At 38.2% G+C, this 16,375-nt stretch overlaps 1 protein-coding gene across 20 annotated transcripts in view; it reads left to right on the top strand.

Annotated features, from left to right (window-relative positions):
* Positions 1 to 16,375, top strand: part of LOC107035045 (ankyrin repeat domain-containing protein 26-like) — a 139,397-nt gene that overhangs the window by 108,025 nt on the left and 14,997 nt on the right. For 18 of the 20 annotated variants that reach the window (XM_072960728.1, XM_072960734.1, XM_072960733.1 and 15 more), the window contains one exon: positions 859 to 1,137. In XM_072960728.1, the coding sequence (XP_072816829.1) occupies positions 859 to 953 (95 nt within the window). In that variant the 3' untranslated portion in view covers positions 954 to 1,137. Of the gene's footprint in view, positions 1 to 858; positions 1,138 to 2,385; positions 2,492 to 5,303; positions 5,520 to 16,375 lie in introns of those variants that run through there. The other 2 variants (XR_012072435.1, XR_012072436.1) reach the window with 2 other exon arrangements.

Raw genomic sequence — 16,375 nt, 5'->3', positions numbered from 1 at the left:
ACCTGTTCTCAGAAAGCATGGAGGTCATCAGCTTCTCGAGTTTGGTAGTGACTGAGGCCAAAAACCCAGACTCAAGCAACCGCAGTTCATGTACCTGTCCCCTGGTGGATGACAATTAATTTCCTGTCATTCACTGTGTCAGGGGTTAACCTTTTGCCCTCAGGAAAAATTCCAAATTCCTTAGCGTGGAAGAAAAACACCCACATCGATTTGGCTCTTGCCAGTGTCTTCAGCCGTCTCTCTTTACTCCCCTGCTCGGCCCCTTGGCTCCAGCGACTGGTCAGACTGCGTCCAGCTCCGCGGGCGCCCTTCCTGCCTCTGCTCTTTGCTTCTTGCCTCTCCCTCCCACACTTTCTCCTCCTCCTTCAGGTACCTGCTTACACATCACGGCCACCAAAGAGGGGACAGTATTGACACAAAGCTGGACGTCCCTTCTGAGTGTTCCAACTGTGCCCTCTTTTATACCTGTCATGGCGTTTATGTCTCTGTACCGAAATTGCCTGTTCATCTATTTTTCCAGTTTACGGTACATGATGTTTCAGGGTGGACTCTGTCATCTTCATCTTGTGGTTCCAGTGCTTGTCACAGTGCCTTAGTACATGGCTGCTGAGTAAATGAATGAAGAATGAGAAAACCAGGGGCTCTGATCCTTAGCCACAAGAGCAGTTAATTCAACGTGCAGCCCTGGGCAAAGTCTAGAGTAGTAATCTTGTATTTTGTGTTGTAATCGTATGTAGGTATTTTTCATTCTTGTTAAAACTTAGAATGAGTCTCAGCTTTTCTTAAAAAATAAACTGACATTTAGTTACCTATGAAGTATTTTCAGTAAAGAATCTAATTCTTTCATTTTCTTTCCAGCTACTACTGAACTTGAATCACATTGTCACAGACGCTCTCGTAGCCTTGATGGACGAGTCAAGTCTAAGTCCAGATCCGGTTTCGAAAGCGCGTGAAGAAATACGTGGAGATTTTGAAGAATAAGTATATGATCTGCAAGATAAACAGTAAACGTTTAGCTGCTGGGCTGTTGGCCTATCGTTTAGTTACTTCCCGTCATGTAAGATACTGACACTGTTTCTTAAGGGAAAATACTCTTGCATTCTATGTGCGTGATTAAAATTGATGTAGTATTTTAAACCACGTTTCTTTGCATCTCATTGACTTTAAGCAGATTTTGGGAATAAAACCCAGCACTTTGGAGTATTACATCCTCAAACTGAGCCCGGATGCCAGCTGTTTAAACAGCACCCAGCCACCCACCAAACTTGTCGTTGATATTGAGCCGTGTTGATTGGTAGCTTTTTTGAATTTTCCAGCGTTAATCACTGTCTATAGACCTAAAGATTTAGACGGACAGCGTTTGGATCTGCTGTGGCTGTTTCAGTGTTCTGATGGATCACGACAATCGTTGCAGTGCCATCAAGCTTTCTTCTATATGTTACTTTAAACACTGATTCACAGATATTTCCTCATGGAGAAACAAAATCTGCCTCAGGCTTTTCATTTTCTCTATTTATTTACTTTTTGGAAACAGTCTTAAAATTAGAGGCAAGTTCCGAGCACCAGACTCAAACGGACATTGTCACAAACCTGTCATCTCTCCCATACATTCTCCTAAGGCGTTCTCTGTTTTCCCTAAATGTCACTTGTTCTACCATAAGTGCCCTTTCTCTCCCCTCTCACCAAGAAGTCATTTGTTTTTCAGAAAATGCCTTTCTCCTTTTCCTGTCACTTATTAAATTGCATATAAGCCCCCACTTCTAGCCACCCCTTCAAATCTCGTTGCTTTGTGAACTCCTGTATGTATTCATACGTAAATTTTTTCTCACAGTAATCTGCTTTAGTTAATCTAATTTGCAGGTTCCCAATCACTGAATGTAAGATGGTAAAGGAAATGCTCTCCTTCTCAACAATTTCCAGGAGCTAAATTTTTAATAACTCCTACTTAGATCCTTTATTCCCTTTTCTTTTTTTTCAGTGTGCTTACTTGGCAAAACTCCCAACTGCACAACAGACTGATTATCACTCTTCCCCCTTACATCCCCCCAGGCATCTAAGTGCTGCTGAAGAAAGTCACACACTGCCCAGCGATCCTGCTACTTTTATTTAGTTAACTTGCACCTTTTTCCTTCTCAGTGATGATTTCAAATTTCCCTCTCTGTAAACATCTCCCTCTGTTTTTTCCCTCTCACGTGAACCAGTCTTACTTCTGACGACAAACTTCCTGAAGGATTTGCCTGCATCCCCACCAGCAGTCTGTCCCCACCCACTCTGGTGTGTCTTCCCTTCCTCCATTCCCACGCAGCGAGTCACTGATGACTCCCATGTCTAAACCAAAGTGACACCTTTCCAGCCCTTGTCTAACTGAACTTCTCATTCCTCCAGGCATTCCATGTAACTGACCTCTGTAACTGACCGCTGCCTGCAGCTTCCTCTTTAAAGAAGTCTTTAGCTGAAGAGGATGTTGAAGGTGAGGGCTGCAGCCTTCTTGGTGAGTTCACTCAGTTTACCCTGGCTGTCTCCCATGGGTATATACGGGAAGTACACGTGTTATTCAATTTTTGTTTATTTTTCTCCTGTTAGTCTGCCTCATGTCAGGTTAATTCTTAGACCAGCCAGATGAGCCTAGAATGGTGGAGGACCACTCCCCGCCCCCACCCCAGCTCAAGCCTGAGCACAGGTAGGTGTGCTCATTCACAGCTGGCGTGGGCGCTGCCGCGCCTGCAGGGAAGAGATCCATGGCAAACGCTGCTCTTCCTCCAGCACTAGCCATTGAGCTGAAGCTCACCTGAATGTCCTCCAGGCTGAGCTGGGGTCACTGCTCCCGGCAGCAGAAGACTGCCTTTGTGAAAGAAAAATGAAAATGGAGTCTGCATTGCTCGAGTGTGCCTTACGCACATCTCAGCCCACAGAGGATCCGGCCCCGTGAGCATTTATTGCCCTAATGAAGTCATCCGGAACACCTGCCAGAAACTTCAGCCCCTTACTAAGCCCCCACCCTGAAATAAGCTGTGATTCCTTAAGGACACATGTTTCCTGACTGGCTCACGTCAGTGTCAGTCACAATTCTCATCAGGCAACTTTTGACAGCCTCTTGGCTTTTTGTCTTTATAAGCCCCTGACTCCGTCCTTGAAACACTCAGTTTTACCCAAATCTGTCTCCCAAGTCGCAATTTATTTTTTCCAGTTTTATTGAGAGTTAATTGACATGCAGCACTGTATTATAAGTTTAAGGCATACAGTACCAATTTCACACCGCTCTTGGCCGAGACACCCCCCCCACCAGCTAACAGAGGTGAGGTAGCGCACTGCACAGGCCAGGGGCAGGGGCTCAGGGCAGGAATGGTAGAAAATCTGAACTTGCAGAGGCGGGCCCAGGGTCAGGCTGGCTGAAGCTAGGAGCCCTGCCCCCGACCAGGTCTTGGGGGATCTGGCAGGGAGGGGAAGGGGTCTCAGGAAGCTCTGTGCGCCAAAGTTGTGCTTACCACCCTGACTCTCCCTTTAGCCTTCTCTGTGCCATTTATTTTTCCACACCTCAATTGGCCCATCTGTAAAATGGAAACTATATGTGAGGGACTCCACTGAGACCTGCGTCCCGTTGCTGCCGATGACCACTGTGGGGCCTGGGTGAGCCTCCGCTCCCCTTTGGGGCTCAACTTCACCAGCCATAAGATGAGGGGTTTGGACGGTGCAGGCTTTAGGGATTCTCTCTTCACGGTGGGATTCAGATAAGCTTCAACTTGAGCCCAGGAAATGTGGGTTCTGTGATCTTGGCCAAGGCCCTTCACCTTTCTGAGCTGCCTCAGTTTCCTCACCTGCAAAGTGGGGACCACACAGGTCCCCACTTCAGAGGATGGGCGTGCAGCTCTGAAACAATCCACATAGAAGACTGATCCCACAGGAGCTGCCCGAGGACCCCCAGCTCCTGTTAGCAGAGGGAGTCAGTGCAGAGGTCAGGAGTCAGGCAGCCTGCGCTGGGATTCAGAACCCAACCGGTGAGGACATCCCTTGAATTCAGTTGCTGTTCTCACTGGGCCTCAGTTTTCTCAGCTATAGAGTGGGGATGATAACATTTCCAAAGGGTTGATTTCAGGCTATGAGGATGAAAGAACCACGTGACATGCCTGTCATGGTGCCCAGCCCACAGCAGGCACCCAGTACCTGCCAGAGGTGAGGTTGAAGATGCGGGTGATGAGAAAGCAATTCCAGGCAGATGCAGCAAAGCCCCTTGTCCCCCGGCTCTCGACATGGACATTCCCTCCTGCTGTGGGTCCCTCAGCTCTGTGGCTCTGATGTGCTCATCTCAGCCAGAAGGTTCAGGATCTTGTAGGGGCCACACGCCCCTCAGTCCTGGGAGCCCCTAAATCCTGTGGTTATTAGGCCCCATGTGCCAAGCCCCAGCAATGATGTTCGCCGCAGGCAATTGCTTGGATCTTGGCCAAAAGTGGGGGGAGAAACTGAGGACCCCTCTGACCACCCTCCTCAGTCCCTGTGATCCTTAGGGCCAAGAGCACTCGGGGAGGAGGCCAGATTTGTTGCTGGAATAGGAAAGCTTGGATCTGCTGCAGACTGACGGAGTGCCTCCAGGGGCCTTAGCATCCTCACCTCTGAAGTGAGGAAATGCTGCCCTCTGGCTTGAATGGTCAGGGAGTTTTGGGAAAGGGCCTGGCTCACAGTAGGCGCTTCAGTCATGTCAGCATTCTCCACTCCCCTAGAGGGGGAGACAGGGGAGTCAGCTCATGTCCAGAGCTCTGCCCTTTTGTGTGTGCCTGGTGGCACTGGGGATGTTGGGGAGGACCAGCTGCCAGTCTGAGGTAGGTTTGACGGAACATCACGGTGTATCAGGAGCTGAAACTCTGGCCCAGAGCTCTGCCTTCAGAGCTGCTCATGTGAGTCAGAATCCCTGCAGGGTGGCTGAGCAGCGATGCTGAAAATCCAGGAACAAAAGCTGCCCCGTTGCCCCCTTCACCTTGCAGGCAGTGCACGTGCTCCGTTATCCTGGTCATCACAGTTAAGATTGTCCCTGTCACAGCTCACCAGCAGGATGGCTCCACACCCACCAAGCCCCCAGATCCACTTCGGCTGCCAATGGCAAAGCAGAGCTGGTTGTGGGGTCCCAGACCAACCAGCACCCCTCCCCAGTGTCCCTCTGGCCATCTTCTGAACCCCATCTGTTCATCTTCACCTCACCCTCTGAGGATAGGTCCGCTTCTGCTCAAGAAATGGAAATGGCTCCCTAGTGCCCACACCATCAAGTCTAACTACACGGCTGTCTTTCATGTGTGCCTGTGTTATGTCTGCAGCCAGCATGTCTCCTCCCGCCTCACACACGACTGTACTGCGTGGGACGCAGCTGTCTCCTGCCGCCTCACACCCAACTCCGTGCTGCGCGGGACAGAAGCAGGGGCGCCAGACCTTCCGCTGCCGCCGTCATTCGAAGAGGCCTCTGCTACTGCCCGTGTCACCGAGTCAGTGAGTCTCACCGTGCGCAGGAAGCTCTTCACTCCACTTCTTAGCAGGTTTGCTTTTTGTGGTTATTTACTGTTGATCCCATCTTGTATGTTGTGTGTGTTGAGGTGGGGTTGAGGGGGAGTAGATAACTTATCTCTATAGTTCATGGTGTCCAGAACCACGGGAATGATTTTTACTCGAGAAACTATATATGAGTGACGTCATTTTCAAGAGCAGTTGATTTAAATGCCAAGATTGCGGGCATCACATCTGAGACTAATAATACAATAATGGAGACTTCTGTGGAGTCATTAGAGAGTGAGTGCATTTTGATTGTCGGAGCAGATTGGGGCCAGATTGTAGACTGAGATGATCTTAAACACAACAACAAATGACTTGATATTCCTCTGAATAAGAAGTCAAGTCTGTGTCCCCCACACTTAAATCTGGGCAGGCTTGCTACTGCTGTGTAAACAATAGAATGAGAGAGAAACAATGCTGCATGATTTGAGGCTAGAACTCAAAAAGCAATGTAGCTTCCAGTTTGTTGATGGACCATTTGTGCTTGGAATACCTGGCTGTCATGTTAGAGATCTTGAGATTCCTGTCTACCCTGGGGAGGAAGAAATAGAGATTCCTCTCTACCCTGAGACTACCATGTTGGAGAAGGCATGTATAGGTATTCGCCCAGCTGAGATCACATTTGACAGCTAGCATCAGCTCTCAGCCATATATATAAGAGAGACATCTTGGACTTAGGAAAAAACGGTAATTTTTTTACACAGCAATAGAAACTGGAACAAGATTTAAGGACTGGAAAGGAAGAAGTAAAACACTAATTATTCACAGAAAATCTAAATTAAAGATGTCTAAGTTGTCTGTTCAAAAAACTATACAGTGTCAATAAGAGAAATTTTAAAAGACTTATTTAATGGTGGGTTATACCATATTCTTGAATTGGAAAACTCAGTTCTATAAAAAAAAAAGTTATCCTAAATTGATTTACCTATTTAGTGAAATGCTAATCAAAATTTCACTTGACAATCTTTTGAAGGGTAGGGGAGCTGACTGTGAAATGTTTAAGGGAGTGTAGTTAACAAATATAAATTCCCTCTTTTAGCAAAAGAGAGTAGAGGACTAATAAATGGCAAGTTGTTTGTTGACTTAATGAGGGAAATTTGAGGATATTCCTATCTAGAGATATTTTATTTTCTGTGCATGGGGAAGTGTTAGATTTGGGAATCAGAATGTGATGAAAGTAGAGACTTTTTGAAAAAGCCAATATTTGTAAGCCCAACTGTGAATGATGACTAAAATATTTAATATTTAATGTGAACTTCAGATTAAATCTTCTTCTAAATTTGCTTTAGTCACTGGAATAATATTCAGTCCTAATTCACCCAGTCATTCTGATAGCTTAAACATTCCGTTGTGAGTAAGAAATGGAGGTTTGGAATAAAGCTGAGTAGCTTTGGGAGTATAAAAGCAGTATTTATATGCCAGATAGATCTTCTTTGTTAAAAAAGTGACATTCTGCAATTAGAGGGAATGCTTTAATATTTTGCAGTATTTGTTATAAGTATCTTATAAGCCATAAATTTCAAATATACCACCTTTAAAGAAGTGAAAGTTCTTTTATTATTACTGTATTATTATTATTATTATTATTATTATGAAGAAAAGGTTGTAGAAAGGATGAAAAATGTATGTAACCTTGAAATGGATAAAAGCCAAGTCTGGTGTGGATTTTCTATGAGTTTCTGCATCAGTGATTAATATAGTTTTACATCAAGATAAAGGCCATTACTTTTCTCTTACCTCCTAGTTAAATGTAAAATTATATGTCAAATAACTGTGTTATAGATGAAATCCCTACATTCAAATATGTTTGTCAAATGTAACCTATTGAAACATGAACAGATGTTCTAATGAGATATTCTTTTAAATAGTACCTTCATTTCAAAATTATTCTTCCAAGAAACAATGATTATGTGTGAATTACAAAACAGAGAAGCTTTGTAGTAAGATCAAATTTGTATCATTTCTTTCTGATTGGTTTTTGCCTCTTTTTTTCTTTTCTGTTTGGTTTCAAGCAAATTAATCTCTTCAAGTTTGTTTCTTCACCTGGAAATTGTGGATAATATATCAAAAGGGGTTGTTGAGGGGAACAAATCAGATAATATATATGGTGGAATCACTTTCAACATAGTGCCTATATTGTTTTGCTTTTTTATCCTTTTATTTCTTCTTTTTTTTTTTCTGTCATTCAAGTAGTTTGTATTCTTTTTAAAGCTTCTAGGAAGGATGACCAAAATAGTAGCAGAAAATATTCTCAAATGCTGATAATGACAAGAAGAAAAACTATCTAGACTATCCCCATCCTCTGAAAAATCGGGAAAATGTCAGTAAAGAAACTAAGTTTTTGCCCCATCAGTGGCAGCAGTGGCAAAACAAGTCATGTTCCTTTCACAACTGAGCTTGTGGAATGAGCTCTATGCCTAATACATACATAAGATCCCTAGCCGTGGGCCTCTGAAGGGATAAGAGCAAATAATAAGAGCTGATCTATTTCATTACAAATATCTTCTCACAAACTTAATTTGTAGAATCTTAAATAAGAAAAGCAATAATTTTACACTAGGTTTTATATCTAATATATGATTGTCCTGATGAGTTGTCCGAATGCTATTTGTAAATGCCATGTATTTGGATGCCTGAATCTTTGCTAAAAAAGAGTAGCTCAAGTACAAAAGGGTAAGTTGCAAAATGGGAGTCAGGAGGTACTGTTTCATAAAGAAAAACACTTAATGGTCTCTCAATAAAAGAGGTTGCCCCTAGCACATTGAAGTATTAGAAATTCCAAAGAATAGATGTCACTTCAAAAAGGAAAATAAAATTCGGGTGGGAGGATTCTATCTTGTCCTCTGACACACATCACTGACTTTTTCAGAAAAGCATCCATGCTGACACCAGAAAAGTGTGACTTTGTTTTTTTGGAATTTGGTTTTGGTTTTGGTTTTGGTTTTGGTTTTTCTGTTAGGCCCCAATGTCCACTGAATACTAGTAAGCAAGATAACTGTTTATGTGAAAAATAACTAAACATATATATACAACTTTAGATAGGTGAAATATGCATTATGCGAAAAATATTACTACCATTATATTTTTAAACAGAAGTAGTTTAAACTTTTCCACAAGGTTGAAGATCAACATTATGAATTTAAAGTGAAAAAAAATTTTAATTTAATACAAAAACAATTATGAAAACTAAATGACTAATGCCAATATATTAAAAAGCTGTGTGTTACTTGTATCAAAAGAAAATCAAAATATTACAGTTAGCCTTGTTTAGGGACATGTGAAATATTAGTATACTAGAGTTCTTTTTATTTGTTTCTCTAAAGATTATCAGATGTCAATCATTCCAGAGGTTAAGTAGTCATTTAATGTTTTCAGTTTACTGCAATCTAATATATCAGCTATGTATTATTTCTGTGACTTGGATTGTAGCATCCAGCTACTCACAATAAGCGACTGAATTGTCTCTGGACAGTGGCCAGAATGGCTGAAATTCACCAGTCTGAAAGTCAGAAATCCTGCTAATACAGTAGTAGAGACAAAGCGATCAGATCACCGTGACAATGTAGTCCGCTTCTACTGTGACGTTAACGATTCTTTGTTGTGAGAACTCATTGTTAGATAATAGAAAGAAATTTGAGATCCTTCCGAATTTGCTAAGAAAACTAATTGATTTTTGAGGCAGATTTGTGGAAAGGAATGTATTTCATGTGTGCAGTGTTCAAGTATGAATATATATATTTAGTGGAGGTAATGGGAATTGAACCCAGGACCTTGTGCATGCTAAGCGCATGCTCTACCACTGAGCTACACCCTCCTCTCTTATTGTTGAGTTTTTAGGAATATTTTTATATAATCTAGATACAAGTGCTTGTGTCTTTGGTATCATATGTAACAAGCTAATGCCTAACCCAAAGTCTATATTTAAACTCCCACTTTCCTCTAAGAGTTTTGTAGTTTTAGTCTTACATTTAGATCTGTGACTCATTTTGCATTAACTTTGTGTATAGTGTGAAATAGTAATCAAGCTTCATTCTGTGAAATGTGGATAGCCAGTTGTACCAGCACCATTTTTGAAAAGATCATTCTTTCTTTGTTATCCTCCATGAAAATCAATGAATCATAAATATAAGGGTTTATCTCTGGAATGGTTTATATCTTCTGTCATTGCAGAAAGTGTTCCATACAAGTCTATCAAGTCTAATTGGTATATAGTATTGTTCAAGTCTTCTATTTCCTTACTCATCTTTGGCCTGTTTAGTCTATGCATTATTGAAAATGGGCCATTAAAGTCGCCAAATATTGTTGAATTGCTCGTTTTCCCCTTCACTTCTGTCAGTTTTTGCTTCCTGTAGTTTTGGCCTCTGTTGTTACCTGCATACATATTAATAATCTTTAAGCCTCCTGATGCATTGGGCCTTTTATCATTACAAAATGTCCTTTCTCTCTAGTAATATTTTTTGTCTTAAAGTCTATTTTGTCTGATATTAGCATAGACATTCTAGCTCTCTTTCTGTTACTGTTTGCATGGAATATATTTTTCTATTCTTTTACATTCACCCTATTTGTCTCTTTTAGACAGCATATAGTTGGATAATTTTTTAAAATTTATTCTGCCAAACTTTGCTTTTTAGAGTGTTTAATGATGTTTAATGTAACTACTTAGAAGCCATCATTTGTCTACCAGTTTGTTATTTGATTTTTATATGCCTTTTATCATTCCTCTAGGCTTCCATTACTGGTTTCTTTTGTGTTAAATGTATATTTTAATTCCTTTGTTTTTATCTTACTCTATTTTTGAGTATTTATTTTAGTGTTTGTAGATTAAATCAACATACTGAAGTCATTTAGTTAAGATTAAAACCAGCTTATTTTCAGTAGTTTACAAAGACATCCTTCAATAAAAGTCCACTCTCTCTACTGTCCTTTATTCTACTATTGTCATACATCTTCATACATTGTAAGCCCATCAAAACAGTTTTATAATTATTGCTTTATGCAGTTGTTTTTAAATTCAAATAGAATAAAAGTATTACAAACAAAAATACATTTATACTGTATTTTGTATTATGTATATAATTAACTTTAGTGACACTTTCTATTTCTTTATGTGGATTTGATTTACTTTTTAATGTCATTTTTCTCAATCTGAAGGAATTCCTTTAGTATTCCTGTGAGACAAGTGACAAAGTCTCTTGCTTTGGTTTATCTAGGAATATAGCAATTTCTCCTTTATTTTTGAAAGATATGTTTGAAAGATGGAGAATTCTTGGTTGATAGTCTAACTCTTTCAATACATTTTACCACTGCTTTTGTCCTCCATGGTTTCTGATAAGAACTCAGCAGTTAACCTAACTGAAGATCTCTTAGGTAACAATGAGTTGCTTTTCTCTTGTTTTTTCAAGTTTCTGTCTTTGTTTTAGGCTTTTGACAATTTGTGATGTATCTGGGTATATGTGTAGATGAATGTTTTTTAATAAAATCCATGAAGATATTTTTCTCCATTATTTCTTCAAATATTCTTCCCATCTTATTATCTCTCTATTCCCATTATGTTTTACATTAATTCATTTGCTTATGTGATACAATCTTTTTTCTTTCTGATCCTCGTATTGAATAATTTCAGTTGACCTATCTTTAAGGTCACTAATTCTTTCTTTTGCCAACTTAAATCTGCTACTAAGCCTTCCTTAAATTTTCATTTTAGTTGTATGTTTCAACCCAGAATTTTTATTTGATTCTTTTTAATTTTCTGTCTCTTTATTGCTATTTTCTATTTGGTCAGAAATCATTCACATGCTTATCTTTAGTCCTTTATGTAGCATTTCTTTTAGTTTTTTGAGCATTTGTGCAATAACTGCTTTAAAAAGTCAAATATCTGGGCTTTCTCAGATACTGTTTCTGTTGACTGCTTTTTTTCCCCCACGTGTTTATGTGCCATACTTTATCGTTTCTTTGCATATCTTACAACTTCTTGTTGAAAACTGGACAGAATCATTTGACTAGAAATATAGTGTGTACTCTGGAAATCAGACTCTCTTCCCTAGTGGGTCTGTTGTGGCTATTTGTTGTGGGGATTACTGTTTGGTTAGTTTAATTTTTAAAGTCACTCTCCCCTGTTGTGTTTGACCACTGAAGTCTGCTCAGTTAGCTCAGTACTTGACTAATGATTGGATGGCAGTTTCTTTAAATGCCTTAAACTAATATATCTTTGACATTTCCTGAGAGGCTCTGTGTACTTGGGCACACATGGAAGATTCTTGCAATCTACAACTCTGCCTTAGCCTTCACTTCTTGCTTGCAGAGGGCTGTAAGTCAGAGAGCATGAACACAGCCTATATGCATGTGATCTTCTAAGTCTCCGGAAATTTGTTAGATGTTTGCCCCCTATGAATATCTCATTCACCACATGAGATGTTTTCTCGACAGACTTTTGTTTGCACTAACTGGTCTCACTTCTTCTTGGAGCAGTTACTATGTTAAACAATTGCTCCTTATTTTCCCTTTTATAAATTCCCAGGGGGGTGGCTCTTCTCACTGAGAAGCTCTGAGTCAGGGCAAAGACAGTTAAAATATTAACAGTTCTCCGGGGACAGAGCTTTCTGATAAAGCTATTCTACGTCTGAAAAGAGGGAGAAGGAAATAGGGACAACATAGTCCATCACAAACAATTGTTCTTAATTACATTAAACCAGTTTTTTTCAAATAAACACTCCTTGAATTGTTACAAGCCTTAGGTTAATTTTTAGAGTGCTTAAAATTTTTTTACAACAATTTTTCAGTATTCTGGTTGCTTTTATGTGTAGTAACTTTCCATAAGTACCATTTATTCATAATTTTGGGATTGTTCTTCATGGATTTAAACATTATCGTATTAAATTGTTACCTCCCTGTTTTAAAGACAAGTTCTTAACAAATTTATTAGTAATTCATATTATTTTATGCCTTCTGTTAGTAATATAAATATAAAGGAGTTAAAACAATAGCAGTTACATTGGGAGAGTTGTACATTAACTTCTTATATAAATAGTGATACAGTTGAAATATAACAAAACCTATGATAAAATTTCTACCACTTGCAGCTAACTAGAATCTTCATAAGATAGATCATACTATCTTTTGCATGTATCTGACAGTGTGGGCGATTGAGGCAACAAGTAGGCAGAACCATACTTTCAGAGACCTTTAGGAAAATATTTAAATAGGAGCCGTATTGTGTCTGAGTCTTGGGAGACATTCATAGAACAAAATGTCAGTTATCTAGTTTATTCTAGTATTATCATTTGGATCTGTGAAATAAATGATTTATTCAAAATGTTGGATATCTCATACATGGTGACAAAATAATGAAGCAATTGGTCGTTATTTTGAGCTGCTGAACTTCAGGAAAAGTGTTGTGTGCTTAAAAATAGAAACAAAGCATAACGTATCTCCCTCATATGTACCATATGACAAAGATTATAATTTATAAATTAATTATAAGGAAAATCATTTAGATCAAAATTAGTGCTAATTTATATACATTTACACATGTGTATATATATATGAGTATATATATATTAAATCACTTTAAAAAACAGTATCAATTTTACTGCTAACAAGACTATAGAATATGATTTAAAGATATAAATAAGGTTTATAGTTTTGTCTTTAGAATATATGCCATCAGGGATAAAATAAATTGAAATTTTGTTATGAAATCACTGCAAGTAACTTTTATTTCTCTGTTGCAATGAAACCAACTTAATAAGCAGTTTTGTTCATTTGTTAGAGTGTGCTTTTATTTTTATTAATTTTGGCTTTGATTTGTAAAACATCTATATAGTTCCAAATTAAAACTATAAAACAAAAAAATGGTGCTAATTTGGTTTAATGTTTAGAATTCCTATTTTTACATATATCATATTGAGGAAGTGAATTATTAAGCATCATTTTTTTAATTGGGTGGTGCATAATTAGGTATTTATTTATTAATGTAGGTAGTCGGGATTGAACCTAGGACCTCATGCATGCTAAGCATAGGCTCTACTACTGAGCTATACCCTCCCCCCAAGCATAATTATTTTTAGTATGGTATGATGTGCAATAAATTCTTAAATTGTTTAAAAAATACTTAGTCTTTTTTGAGAAAGGAAATGTCATTGCAATTGCTGGAAATGTCAGCTTAACTCCTTAGAAAACCACTCTTTAGAAAATAGGGAACAAGGTATTCATATTATGTATTAAGGTATACTCTGAAAATGATGAAGTCTTAGACAGTTTAGCTAATGGACAATGAGTATTTGAAATGGAAACATTTGTGATTCATATGTCCTTCCAGAAAGGTCCCATGTAGTACTGAGAAAGATGGTCCCTGAAGAAAGTCTTAGTATCTGTATGCTTCCCCTGAGTTTTAGATATCTGTTGGAACAAAGAATTCACTAGAAGGAATTCACTCATAATGATTTTTTTTTATTTTTTTAAATCAAATTGCAATACGGTAAAAATATTTACACCAGCAGGCTATCAAAGATTTTCAGCAGTGAAAATCTGATATGTAGTGTTTGGCCTAAAAATTTTTGTTGGGTAGACCATTTTCAAAATGAGTTTGACTACACTTATGTCATGTGTTAATTCTCTGATTATGCAGTAGTCTTTACTGTTACCCTGTTAACGTTATTTTCCTGGACTTTAATTTAATGTAGCTACACTTACCATAAATAAAAATAAGTCTTTTGTGAGTCTTGTTCCTAGAAAAAGTAGAGCTAATCTATGACATTGTATTGAAGAATGAAACTTATTTCAAGACTAATTTATAGGCAAGTTGGGATAGTGACCCACTAGGAAAAGGCTATAATTTTATACACAAATATAGAAACAGACTAATTGTAGAAGAGGTGTGGATTTAGCTTAAATTGATAAACATAAACACTTTTCCTTACTCAACAAATAACTTCATTTTAGGCTTTATGTTATGCTCTGTTTTTAGTTATTAGGGATACAGAAGAGAATAAAACAGACAAGAATAGCAGTTTTCTGAGCTGCTGTCAGGGAATGTCAGAGAAAAAGAGTAAATAAAGATTATATATAATTATATCCCTGAGAATTTCTTTCTGACATCTGCACCCAACCCTCCTGCAACAGGTAATGGAGACGGGAGAAATACTCCAAAACTTAAGAGATTCTGCGTATCATTAAAATGGGAAGATTTATTATATTATTTAAATTTAGTAGATTAAAAACAAAAAGAGAGACACTGTTTCAGACCTGAGTTTATGGTTACTGTAGTAAGTAAAACATGTTCTGACATTGAAAGGAATATGGCTTTTTCAAGAGAACTGCAGAAAAAGAGCAGAATAGACAAAATACCAGAAGCTAGAAAAGAAAATCAACTCACAGTAATCAGATTTTACAGGGAGTTCCAGGCCAACTTAAGAATTTTGGTTTTCATACTGAAACTGATGGGAAACACTGATAGATGAAATGTTGAGGTGGTACAAACAGATCTACATTTCTAAAATATTCCACTTTAAGCACAGTAGAGTTTGGATTTAAAGGAAGAGAGGGTGTACATAGGTGGCAGGGTGGAGGGGAGGTGGTAGAGATGGGATCAAACACATCAGGTGTTTCATGGAATAAATATAGAAAAAAATGCAAAGAATGCTTTCAAAGCTTTTTAGGAGATAGATGCGTATTATGGATTGGATATGGCAGATGAGGAACATGGAAGTGCCAAAAGGGAACTACCAAATATAGAATTTAATAGTCTTGTTTACTAGTATTAAAACCACTAGTTAAGTAACCATTGCTTATCCCATAATATCAAAAATGAAGAGGTTGACTTCCAACCAACAAGGAAAATAGCCATAATTAACAGGGTCACAATTGGGCATTAAAAAAGAAATAAAATAGGAATTATATAACTTTATGAAGGTGTGAATATTGTACAGTTTGTACAGGGGCTACCAGGTAGGAAGTAAGCTAAGACGATTTTTAGGTACATTTCTTATCTTAAGGACCCTGTAGTATTTTTAAGTATATAAGGATAATCATTTTTTAGTAACCTGAGTTAGTAATTCTGTGATTATGAATTCCTTATCATATTGATAGTGTATTTATGGTAGATATGATAATGGAGGAAAAAACAGAAACAGTAGAAGGCCCAAATTATTCCATAGATAAAAGCATATTTGAGAATAGGGTCAAACTGAATTGGCTGAAAATTTCCAGGCCTTTACACCAAACTGTGACTTAAACCTGAAACTGAACGCACAGTTAGAGTTCTTAAGTCAGAAGAAGAATGGTATGGGGTATATAGCTTTCTCTCCTTAACTTTCAGTTATTCTTTTTTAAAGAAAGCACAGGAGAAAAATATTAATAAAGTTAGTATCACCTTCCTCATTAGGAGAAAAAAATGTCTTCTTATGTGTAACGTTTCCAATTAAGAGAAATCTCTATCTCCCTAACTCTGTAATTACTTTGGGACATCCATCTTTTAGCCATGTAAAATAATCTATTATATAAATTCTAGTTTAAATAATTTAAATGATATAGAATCCAAAACACTTCCCTAATGGAAACTGCTAGGGTGTATTGGGAGGATTTATTTATGTAAACTTATATGACATCAATTTTTGACCCCTGTGCTAGCGACTTGTCAGGAAATTAAGAGGTAAAAATGTATTAGTTTCAGTAATCTCCTTTCCGTATAATCTGATGGTTGCCCTGATTCATTTGACAGAATTTTCATGTCTTTATATAAAACCTGAAAAATAAGTTTTGTACTTTCTCCTCAGAACTCTCATGAATTTCATAAATTTGTACATAAAATAATTCAGGCATGGTCTGATCAAATACTCCTTCAGAG

Source organism: Vicugna pacos, chromosome 5 (genome assembly GCF_048564905.1).
Source record: "Vicugna pacos chromosome 5, VicPac4, whole genome shotgun sequence".
NCBI classification, from domain to species: Eukaryota; Metazoa; Chordata; class Mammalia; order Artiodactyla; family Camelidae; genus Vicugna; species Vicugna pacos.
This window is presented reverse-complemented; position numbering and strand designations above follow the sequence as displayed.